We start from the raw sequence: 12,316 nt of genomic DNA, 5'->3' as shown, positions 1-12,316 counted from the left end.
CATTTTCTAGATTTTTTCCGAATATTTAAAAGGATTGAGAACTTTTCTCTCAGGTACCTAGTGGACGTATTCAGTCAAACTCTTAAGTTTTCAATAAATGTAATTTTTTTTAGAATTTACAGTAAATTTTCGGGCGCTCAGTATATTTTTACCTGTGACCGGAAATTTTCGAATTGACTCGCGATCGTGTTCAATGTCGCTGACGTTTTAAGTAAGAGGAAAAACTTTTAAAAAATGTCACATTCAGATCTAGAATTGACTTACATAATCCAAAACAAACATATATAAACATTTAATAAACTGAAACCCGAATCATTTCCAGTAAAATCGAAAGTGACTAAAAAATTAAAAAATGCAAAAACTCTCCTCTTTTACTACTAATCACCTAGTCCAAATCATTTTTTAATAAACATGGTATAATCAATTTACCGGATAATACAACTGAATGGCAAGTTTTAAACATTACATATTTTTTGGATTATTAATATGCTATAGATTTAATGGTTGGAATGGAAAGAACAGTAACATTAGAATTGCAAATGTGTAAGCCTGTATATTTTAGTAGTGTGAAGAAAGGCTCAACTTCATAGTTTTAAATTATAAAGTTACAGTCGTTTCCTCTCAAGTCTGGAAGTGTCAATAACACTTTTATCCTTATTAACACTACCTTATTTGAAATCACTGTCACAATTTGCTTAAGTGATCCTCTTTTTTGCGTCACAACAAACGTACAAAAAATTCACAAATAGTCAAAGTACAGCGGCTAAAATCTCTTACCTCTGCTTTTACATTCTTCAAAGAAGGGTCCCGGGATTGATTTATTCTAACCTGAAGTGCCTGAGTCAAATTATGTAAGCACTCTAATATAAGGTTAATCAATTTCATCGAGTTTATCTTGAACAGCAACTCGTGGAAATTCTGCAAATAATAATTAATCATAATCTTCAGTTGATCTCTAAATTTCTGATACAATAAGACGAGTCTCGAGAGAACCGTTTGCGCAGATTTTAATGCGCAGAGCGTGTATCGCGTCATTAGCAGTTATTATTTTCTACGTTTCGCAATCCTATTGATCCTGCCAGTTACTGATTACAGTTAGATGAAAATGCAGTATCGGTGAGTACGATCATCCTTTAAAAAATTGCAATCGATGGGAAAAGTAAAATTTTCATTTAGAGTAATTTTTTCAACCCAATTTGTTTTTAAAAAGAGTTGTTTTTCAATAAATGTCCAAAACGTGGGCACAGAAGCTGAAAAAAATTTAGTGTCATCCAATTTCCAACAAATCTATTTTTTTTTTCAATTATATTTTTATTTTTTACGTTTACCTACATCTTTCTCATTACCCATAATGGGGCTGAGGAATTTACCATGTAAGAGTAAATCACCCCTTTCCCAAAGATTTTAGCTAAACCTATAAATTTTTGATAATAGAGAGTGAGGAATAGCAAATTCCTTAGTTTCGTGTTTTAAAGCATCATTATCTTAAATTTTCCTATGCAATTTTGTTTTTTTAATATAGTATAGTAGTATAGTAGTAGGGTATAGAGTTTCAAAAAGTCCTAAATACAAAAAAAATCTGCAGCAAATGGTATTGAAACCTCAGAAAAATATGGTTGCTAGAGACTAAATGGAACATACAACATATGTTTAAAGAAGTGTTCCCATATGTTTTATTAGCACCTCATGCATGAATTTTCTAAACATATATTCACTGACACTAAATATAGAAATAAATAATCCATTTAATCAGAGTGTAGAAACACTATTACCTTGGAAATAAATAAGAACTAAAAGTTGACAATTGACAATTGTTTCGACAACACCGTGTCTTTATCAAACACGGTCTTGTCGAAACAATTGTCATGTCATAATATATAATTTCGTGAAAATCTGAACTTTTAGTTCTTATTTATTTTGATAAATGGATTTTCATCAAGTAAAAGCCACCTCAGTTCAATATTACCTTGGAGCTAATATTATTATAAAAAAAATTAACCAATTTTAATAGTTTTAAAAGTATGTACCAAAATTATTTTAGGTCTTTGGATAAATATTTCTGCAGGAAAATCATTGAGAAGCACATTCATAAAAAATTCACAGGAATGAAATAAAGTACTTAATTGTGACTCTTCAATTAGTGATTTTTCAACTGAGTGTAGCACATGAGCATCAGTTTCTATAAGGGGCTGCCAAGGCAATGTATACTTCATTTCATAAACATCACTTGTTTGTTCATCAGAACTTCCAGTATCCTTAATGGGAATTACATAATTTTGTATATTTTTATATATATAAAAACTTACCAAAATTATTTTAGGTCTTTGGATAAATATTTCTGCAGGAAAATCATTGAGAAGCACATTCATAAAAAATTCACAGGAATGAAATAAAGTACTTAATTGTGACTCTTCAATTAGTGATTTTTCAACTGAATGTAGCACATGAGCATCAGTTTCTATAAGGGGCTGCCAAGGCAATGTATACTTCATTTCATAAACATCACTTGTTTGTTCATCGGAACTTCCAGTATCCTTAATATGTCTAAAAATGATAGCTTTACACAAAAAATTAAATTAATAATTAATCAAATTCAAATCAGTCCACCATTCTTCCTATTTCTAAATAAAAAGTTTGAGTCAATAAAAAATATTACCCCAGTTGATCATCAACAGATGATTCTTGCTGCACCACCCCCTTCATTGTTGTAGCTGTAGTGTTAGGTAAGTGCTGTCCACTTCCCATCACATTAGAACGGAAACTTAGTGGTATATTACTTTCTAAAGGAGGAATTTCAATTTTTGGAGAACCACTACTATTGATCATTTCTATAATCTCTTTTAATTCTTCAAAATATTTTGGTTTAATATATGTTCGAATTTTCTCTAACTCTGATTGGATGATGTTTTTTCCACAATGGTTTATCAATAACATACCAGATTTAGACTAAAAACACAGGGAATAACAAAACGATTAAGCAAATTTCATTGAACAGGAACATACTTTAAGGACATTTTTCAATAAATTTAAAACTTGGTCCTCATTGGTACATGGTTCGAAAAGAAACCACTTAAACAACCGGCTAAGAAGCTCTCTGGTCCTTGGAATTTCACTATCAAATATAAATCCATTTTCCAACTTGGATATTATAGTAAAAAGTGCCCTTTGTCTAATTTCTAATAGTTCATGCCCTATAACAATAGTCTGAAATTAATCCTGAAAACGTAAATTAATGAAAGTTACCCAATTTTTGTATATGGAACGAAGAAATACATTTCTCACTCATTATAGGTTGTACTTATTTCTCATAGTTTGTTGGTGACAACCGAAAAATTAAATTCAAATAAGTAACTCTTCATTTTGATCAGGGCAAACCGCCCATAACCGTCCTCATTATACTATTTGACTACGTTCCAAAACGTGCTTAACCTAGAACCGTGCTGGTACCAGACTTACTAAAAAATAGATTCATAATGAACAGGGGCATCACATTACCTAGAAATGTTTCATACGTTATTTGGAAGAAAGGACACAATATAGTTTAGCATTTTGGTGCTATTATTTTGTTTTTTATTCCAATAAATTTACCTTAAATGATACGTTTCTATTGTAGAACAAAAAAATAGTCACTAGCCAACCTTGATATCCGTAGTGATTATAAGAAAACATATTTAATCTAATGTAAATGTGAATTAAGGGTTATCCGTTTAGTAGTGTCAACAGCCACTTACTCACCAAAACTAACATTAGTATTCTGTGGTCGAGAGTTAGAGATCAAGGACAGAAAATAAACGTGCACATGTTAATAAGATAATAAACAAAACGAACATTAAGAACATTACAATTTGGAAATATCTTTTTATTTGCAATACCTTTCATTTCTTTTAATTGTTTTATTAATTAAATATCGAATTAAAATACAACGGCGGTTTGGGTTTCTTTTTAATACAAAGATTCTAAAACAATTAATTGAAATTGTTTCTAGTTTTTAAAAGGGAGTTTCTGATGCGTTGAAATAAAAAACACTCACGGAATATTGCTAAACGGAAAATGGCGACACTAAAACACAAAATCTTGCGTTTGACTAAATCAACTTTAATCTTTCAATTTCCACATAACAACCAGCCACGAGAAAATGTGACAAAAGAAAAATAGTTTGTACAAATCTTCTGCAGTTTTGACATCAAACACTTCGATATTCTTCAAATTAATATAGACATCTTGGGCAATATTTGCAATTTTGGAAAACATTTGGATTACTGTAAATTTACTAGAATTTCCAAGAATATTTCAATACGTTGTGACAAGTTTATGGCATATGACTTTCAAAAATCATTTGTCTTGGTAAAAAATCTTCTAACTAAAAATTGTTTATTCAATCGACGATAGTCGGCAATGGGCGAATACTCTTAATTTATTGGCCCACTCGGAATGAAAACGCGAGGAGAGGACAGTCGAGCAAGTCAACTAGGTTACGTAATTGTTGCCTGTGAATCATTTGGGTTATTAAAAAGAAACAAGCTTAGCGACGAATATTAGTAGTTTTTTTTAACTTCCATAATCTTACCTCCCAAAAAGTAACAAAGAAAATTTCAGCAATGAATTCTGTTGAATATTATAATAGAACGCTTTACATATAAAAATCTAAAATCCACGGAGCTCAATAAATAGTGGACTTTAAATAAATGGTAGACATTTAATCATTTTATTAACAATTACAAAAATATGTAAACAATGAGAGTAAAGGAAATCCATATATATATGCATTCGGAAATCCATGAGCATAATACCAGAAAATTTCCGAATCATTATTAATATAGAACTTATTTTCAATAATAGACTGCTTAACATCTGTAAACTTAAATCAGTATTTTACACCATTTTAAATACGAGTACCTGAATCTACAATGATAAAATATTTAACTTAATAAAATTATATTTTACATTTATTTACAACATAGGAGAGGTCAACTCGACATTGTCCTTAATAGATTTGCGTTCTAAACTTTTAATGAAAAGGTTATCACATGATTAAATTAACGAGGATTTACAAGAATTTAAAAATTAAATTAAATCTTTTTTTTAATTTTAAACATTTGGGATATAATATCGTACTTCAAAAACAAACATTACCATATAAACTAGTAATATATGTGCTAAAGCAAATTAGAGAAAATATAAGGACGCCGTCTTCCGATTTCACCACAAGAAAATAGCTGAGCTCTTGTACAAGTGATTATGATAATATTGAGCTTAAACTATAATATTATACATATGATTTTCATTAGACCGTTTCTGACTTTAATGAATTTTCAATATTGAATTGAATGTTAATAATACTGCTTATGTGCGTTTCACTGCTTACATAAGAAAATAAAATCGTGTTAGGCACTAGTTTGGCAGCAATAAAAATTGGAGTATAAAATTGAAAATATCCGGTGCTTCAGAGCCCTATAAGTTTAACAAATCTAGGAAACACCTTCCAGCGAAATATGGAAAATATTTTTTTAAAGAGTTTTAATTTATACCATAAGGTATTTTTTACAAAAATGTTAGTTTGCTGGATGAATTGAAATTTATCTAGTATCTAGTCTGTAATGTTTGTTACCGTTTTTATTAATTATTCAGTTCAACAAATTCAACCCGGAGAATTAAAAATGCTTAAGAAACCCTATTGTTGTATTTCTTGTTAAACTATCACAAGAATTTTCTAATAAAAAATGTTGTATGCAAAAAAAAACAAATAATTTGATTGCTTGCTCGTCTAACGGAAATTTTATTTAGTCTTAATTAGTTTAATAATGAATAATAAATGACTCAAATATGCAACTGTTCTTAAACCATTAACAACAGATTTTTTTCAAAAGCGTCACTAATTAAAACACTATGTATCTTTGAAACAACATATTTAGCTGACGGGAATCTCCTAGGCTTTTGCCAGGTTAACTCTGAAACAAGCTTAAGTTTTATGTAGGCCATTTTTTGTACTTTAAGATTAGTGTCATGTACAAGGTGTTTCAAATTCAACTTGATATTTCTGAACTGAAACTTCCGGTTTTTGATTTTATTTCATTTTTTGAGTTTATTTCAAAATTTAGATATCAGTGGAATACTTTAAGCTTCATCTGTTGCCCAAAATCGCTTTGGAGACATTACAGTTTTTCTTAATGGTCTCAATTTTTTGTCTTATGCAATTGCTCATTTAAATTACTTTTTTACCCAAAATTATATAAAAAACCAATTACCGACTGCTATCAGGATGACCAATAGACAACCCGAAATAAGTAAATAAGTACCACTTCTGATTACAAAAGTCCAATTTGAAACACTTTGGATGCTGTACACAAAATGTCAAATTGGAGTGCCATTGTTAAAACAAATATCAGAAAAAAAATTAGTAAACAGTGCATTTGTTAGACAGTCGCTGCATTGCTGTTTTGATAATTATAAAAACTCCAATTATTATGTAATTATGTACTCAAAAAAAGGTCACAAAAACAACCTACACTTTCTCAAAACTAATTCAACTCAATTTTTTTTAACTTAATCCTGTGTAGGACTAATATTATGTCAAAATTTAAGATTCAATATCACGAACACTTGTAAGACTTGCGCATTGCTGCATTGTCCTCTAATTGAATGAGTTATTTCAGGCATTTTTTAATGACCAATACATTAAAGTAGAAAGAAACCACCTACAAAATCTTTGGCAGAACTCAATCGCAAGTTCACACAACATTTAAATGCTTATATGAGTGTAAAGTCTTTAATAAAATATTTTTGGCTTAAATTTGTATCGGAAAGACATCGTAGATCAGTATACCAAAACACGGTTTAAGAATATATGTGCGCGCGTTATAACTATGGCATTGTACTCTACTATCTCTTTGAGGTTCGAAAAAACTTTACATCTAAATAATATAATCCATGTTATATAAAATTACGACTAATTAAACTTAGTCAGTCTTAGTTTTAAACATGTATTATTTTCCGTTTAACACAGCCCAAATAAAAGAACACTTAGCTTTTACTGCAGCATCAAATTTTGCAAATTCCTATGTAATATCGTGTCTTTCACGGAATAGAATACGACTTTAATATTTTCTGTGTCTACTGCCGTTGTAAAATGGTGGTACAGTGACTTTTTCTGATCTCGTCTGACGCTTGTAAATAAATATAAAATATATTTACGGACGTCCTCCAGTGAATGGCTGTCCCCAGTAAACTGAGGAAAGTACCAACGGATGTCGGTTTCAGGATTCTTAGTCTTCTTTTCCAGGAGATCAAATTTGTTTAAAAATAATATAATTGAAACGTTGCTAAAAATAATATTATTGACTATTGTATCAAAAATATCTCTAGCCTCTTCCAGTCTGTTTGTTTTCCGGTCTTCCAACAAGACCTGATCAAACTCTGATGAAGAAACCAGGAATAGAATCGAAGTGACGGAATCAAAACACTGAAACCACTTCTGTCGTTGTGACCTTTGACCGCCAACGTCCACGAAGAGAAACGGTATGTTATTAATTGATATTACAAATTCGGTTATGCCTTTGGTAGCTTTTCTGCAGTGCAATATGTCCTTATTTGTGGGCATGTAGTTGGGCTGCGCTATCCTTTCCAAATTGTTTAGAAAATATTCCACCGAATCACTCTGCAACAAATGTAACATTTAGACTGTTTTATTTATAGATGACACTAAAACCGTTTCAATTAAATCACCGGCACCATGTGCCAATATAAAACGGATATTTAGAAAAGAACAAATCGTCGATATGAATGATTTTTTATGCATGTTTTTGAAAAATTAATCAAGAATGGTTTTGGTGCTCCAATATGGCAATTTTCAAGATAATGAATGACATAGAATTTTTTTAAAATTAATGTTTGTAATAATGTTTCTCAAGAATTTGTTGAAATTTGACAGTCTCGTTTTGACAAAAGGGCAAAAACAAAAAACAATAAAAAAAGTCAGTAGTGGTCATTGTCTTGTTATAGTTAATAACAATTGCCAAATTCAACAAACTCTGCAGACAATAATAAAAAACATATTTGTTTTCTTTAACACTTCAAAACCAGACATTTTAGGACACGTGTCTATTTAAATCTTTGTGTTTCAATTCGATTCAGCTGGAACTATGTCCCTACATCATGATTAATGTTTAAATGTTAGTTTCATATTGATTTACAGTTAATAATTTTTATATCCAAGCATCGATTCAAACCTATAATGAAAACCTCGAATCAATAGATGACTATTTTTGAGAGATAAGAGAAATTGCGCAAATTTGACTAATGCCACAAGTATTTCGTTTTGTTTCCCGATAATGGAAACAAAGACAAGATAGTAATGTAAAAAACTGCGTTTTAAAAATGTCTCAAATGTTTATACAAAGATATTCATGCTATATGGCATAGAATGTAACAGTCAGTGCTTGAAAAAGTTGTATTTTTGGATAGCTTTTATATAGGTTGTCCCTCCGATGATTCGAAAAATAATAAAAGTATTAAGGTCATGTTTTTAAAGACAGAGAAAATATAGGGAACAGTTTTTAAGTTATTATTATTATTAAAAAATACAGGAAATTATGAAGATTCACTGGGAAATTTTATGAAATCAAGAAAAAATATAGAGGAAAATACTGTATAAATAGTAGTTTAAATAAATTATTTCTTCCCACTAATGTCTACAACTTAAAATATAATAAATATGTGGGCACATGTCAAAATCTGATTTTCTAGAATTAAGCACCCATTTAAAGGAAATTTATAAGAACAGTTCACTTTTTTGGAAAAAAAAGTGCAAAATTTCACCATGGAACTCCATTGTCAATATGCCCAAATCCAATTATTTTTCAATTATGAAAGAATTTATTAAAAATAGATAAGCACGCAAGCAAAGCTCACCGCTAATTTCATCATTCATTTATTATTTTAAAAAATATTATGAAGCAAGATATTTTTTATTTTAAAAAAATCTCCAACACTACTCTCACACTACTTAGTTAACAAAATTTAATTTAGAATCTTGTTTGTAACTTAAGTAATTTTTTTTTTAATTAAAGACAACTTCATATAACTAGAACCTAACGAAAATTCGTGAAAATTGAAATATTAGATATTTTAATAAATTAAGTTTTCCTTATAGACTTTTTAATACGTCGACAGTTATTTCTAATTCGATCAAAAAGCTCTCTGAGACTTTGCAACATAAACCTCATTATTTATGGTGACTGCAGACTTTTTAAATAATTATTTTGTGAAATTTTGATAAAGGATCCAAAAATGCGTACAAAAGTTAAGAGAAATCAGTATAAATATGCTTTTCTAAAAAATAAAATAAAACAAAGGTTGCATAATAAAGTCAACAATAAATATTCCTTACTGCTGCTATGTGGAATTGAAGCACCTAACCGACAAAACAAAGATTTTATTAGAATTCATTATAAAAGTTTCCATTATATTTTGTTCGCTTTTTTAATATGCCGCTATCTCCAAAATCGACAAAATTTTATAATAATGTTGCGGGACATAAAAGGATATTAACCCATGAATAATAGAATAATGAATCGCGAATATTTTTCATATTTTACGCAATTTTCCGCTAAGCCTGATGGCAGACGCCGGTAGGCGATATAGGTTTCTGGAAGAAAAACAGTTGTAAATATTTACGCAAGAGAGGAAAATCCCAGTAAAAATTTATAATCCCCGATAAATATTTACAAGCACAATATTGAAATTTTGGCGAAGGCTGGCATTGGAATACCTCGCGAAAATTTTTATATGTAATGAAGATACTTTCTTAATTTTTTTTTCTGTTTAATACAAAAAAATGTACAAGCAAAAAAAGCTTTAAACAATTTAACTTTTGAATGGAATTTAAGCAAAATATAATTATAATTTAGCATTATACCAACACTATGGAGAACTTTACTTCATGCTTCATGATTCATAAACAAGCCTAACATAAACAAGTGCGCCTAGATATTAAATTTAGCTTCATAACCTTAGTTCCATTTCCTGTAATGGTTTTGATGAATTAATAATGTATGTAGGTAGGAATAATCTTTGCTGCCAGGAAGTCAACTACTCAGAATTTTTTAAATACATATCTTTTTTGTGTTTGTTGCATTTTATGATAACCATTTTCACATTTCATGTTGTGCCTGTTCATATTTCAGTATTTAAATTTTACAAGATGTCCAGGTATTAAATTAGTCAATATAGGCTAAATGAATGATAAATTATAAGGCGTAACAGTTTGAATTTTTTTTATTTATTTGTTTTGTATTTCGTTTATTTACCTAGCTTAATTTCAATTAAAAATTACTTGATAGCAGAATTTACATCCTATAAATCTGCTTGACCTGATATGTAAATCTAAACAAATTTTCTAGTACTTTATGGATTTGCGTTTAAAATCTTTGTTAGTTTTTGTATTTTTACATCCTATGAAATCATAGAAACACTGCATTGTTGCTGATGTTATCTCAGCTATTCAAATATGTTGAGCCTCAAATTTTATCTACAAAATGAAGCAATTACACGATACTAACCAATTGAAATTCCCGCCGCCTTTCGAAGGCCCTACGTATTCCTGAATCTTTCCACAGCATCGATAACAAAGGCGCAAACTGGGAAAACACTCTTGAATCAAACACCATACTATTGTCAACCTTAAACTGGAGGAGTTCTCTCCCAATGTCCCCATTGTTGTTGTCTCCCCACGGAATGCCGAGTTTCTCCCTTGCGTCCACTAGCACTTTCATACCTTTAAGCACATTCTGATATATCACCTGCTGGTACTCTTTAATTTGTTGGCCCTCGAATTTTATTCCGTGTATGATACGCATTTGCTTTAAAAACGTAGACTTTCCGCTCTCGCCTGCTCCGAGCAGCAACAGCTTCACTTGTCTTTTCATGGCCTGTTTGTCTTTTTCAATCATCTTGTCGATTTCTTGGCTCTTATTCCTTTGTTCCAGTTCTTCCGGTGTAAATTTAAAGCGCAAACAACAGGGACACGACCACTTAAAAGTGGACATTTTTAATAAAACTTTTAAATGATAATTTAAAAACTACATAGCTGTCACGACTAGCTGCAAAACCACAAGAGCTGACACATACTGACATTAGAAATTGCGGTGGTGCGCACGCGCTTCCTGTCCGCCTGCTTCTGTCAAAGCGTCACGCGCTTTTTGCGAATTCTTTATTTGTTATTCGATTACCACTCCCCGTTTTGTAAACCATTTTATGAATTATATTGCGAAATGGGAACCATTCACCAGATAGATAAGTTAGGTAATCGGTCTTTTATTATGTTCTATTGAAAATGAACTAAATGTTTTGTTAATCGGATGATCAATTTTGCTCTTGTGTCTTATTTCTGATAGTATGCACCAAACGAAAATAACAATTACCGCACTTATACCAGTGAAGTTTACGTAGTCGAGTCCATAAATTACGGAAGCGGTAGTAAACGTTTACAAATTAAATTTGTTAAAGAGCCATTGACTTAAACGCAGCGTTGCCGAGACTGGTATCATTTTGTTTTCTTCTTTGTTAATTAAAACAATACCCGTTTTATACGTATTGTTATTTATAGTTAGCAATTGTTCTGCTGGCGTTAATATTTCTATTCAGCTAATTTAAAATCATCGATAAACGTTTGATTTACATAGGTATTGGTGCACTGAAAACGCTCACCATTGTGGTATTCTCAATTATTATCCGATTTCAAAAATTCAATAATGAATGATTTCAAGTCCGTCAAGAAATAAGTGGTAACATCAAATAAAGTCATTTTGTTTTTAATCCACTATATTTTGATCTGCTTCTTTTTGTGAATACTTTCTACAAAAATGTCGCAGTTTCCTTTGACCGTTGCCATAGAAACAAATTTGTTTAAGTTTTATCAAATGGCGAACGCTGGAATTCAATGGATTGAGCTCTCGCAAGGACAATAAATAAAAGAGAATAATCACTTGCCATAAGTGCTGCGTTCGCCAATCCGTGACGTGTAGGTCTCCTAATTTAAACATGTCTCGTATTAACAAAGTAACAGAGTGTTTCAAAACCAATGCAAACTTAAGGGCGTGATTCGTTCTTTAAAATAAAAGGTAATTTGTCATATAAACGTTAGATCAAAAGCCAACCATTAGGGTGATATCACGCTGCAAATACGACGAAAAAATACTGTTTTTATTTTTTATCTTAAAATAAAAATAAAACAATAAGGAAGAATTAATATTACAAGAAATCGCTTTTTTTATGTATATTTTTTTAATGAGTGCAAACAATACCCCTACAATTCTTAACT

The 12,316-nt window shown here is 30.4% G+C and overlaps 2 protein-coding genes across 2 annotated transcripts in view; both read right to left on the bottom strand.

Annotated features, from left to right (window-relative positions):
• Positions 1 to 3,725, bottom strand: part of LOC132702754 (rotatin) — a 34,112-nt gene extending 30,387 nt beyond the window's left edge. Inside the window, exons 1-7 of the mRNA XM_060671489.1 lie at positions 3,589 to 3,725; positions 3,244 to 3,455; positions 3,004 to 3,191; positions 2,657 to 2,946; positions 2,307 to 2,544; positions 2,028 to 2,255; positions 778 to 918 (exon numbers count right to left, since the gene is read on the bottom strand). Of these exons, the coding sequence (XP_060527472.1) occupies positions 778 to 918; positions 2,028 to 2,255; positions 2,307 to 2,544; positions 2,657 to 2,946; positions 3,004 to 3,191; positions 3,244 to 3,286 (1,128 nt within the window). The 5' untranslated portion in view covers positions 3,287 to 3,455; positions 3,589 to 3,725. The remainder of the gene's footprint in view (positions 1 to 777; positions 919 to 2,027; positions 2,256 to 2,306; positions 2,545 to 2,656; positions 2,947 to 3,003; positions 3,192 to 3,243; positions 3,456 to 3,588) is intronic.
• Positions 3,726 to 4,546: 821 nt separating this feature from the next.
• LOC132703931 (guanine nucleotide-binding protein subunit alpha homolog) lies at positions 4,547 to 11,439 on the bottom strand. The gene is made up of 2 exons (XM_060673478.1): positions 10,557 to 11,439; positions 4,547 to 7,654 (listed from the first exon to the last, which is right to left on the bottom strand). Exons 1-2 carry the CDS (start codon positions 11,040 to 11,042, stop codon positions 7,028 to 7,030), a joined length of 1,113 nt encoding a protein of 370 aa, XP_060529461.1. The 5' UTR covers positions 11,043 to 11,439; the 3' UTR covers positions 4,547 to 7,027.
• Positions 11,440 to 12,316: the final 877 nt, after the last annotated feature.

This window comes from Cylas formicarius, unplaced genomic scaffold (genome assembly GCF_029955315.1).
Source record: "Cylas formicarius isolate icCylForm1 unplaced genomic scaffold, icCylForm1.1 PGA_scaffold_6__28_contigs__length_40554024, whole genome shotgun sequence".
Classification (NCBI taxonomy): Eukaryota; Metazoa; Arthropoda; class Insecta; order Coleoptera; family Brentidae; genus Cylas; species Cylas formicarius.
Note: the sequence above shows the minus strand (reverse complement) of the source record. Positions and strands in the feature narration are given on the sequence as shown.

Bases quoted from the DNA above. Each gene is read 5' to 3' on its own strand.
- LOC132703931 (XM_060673478.1), bottom strand. From the start codon at position 11,042: ATGTCCACTTTTAAGTGGTCGTGTCCCTGTTGTTTGCGCTTTAAATTT. The intron at 7,655-10,556 runs GTTAGTATCGTG...CATTTGTTGCAG, and splicing joins GGCGGCGGGAATTTCAATTG to AGTGATTCGGTGGAATATTT.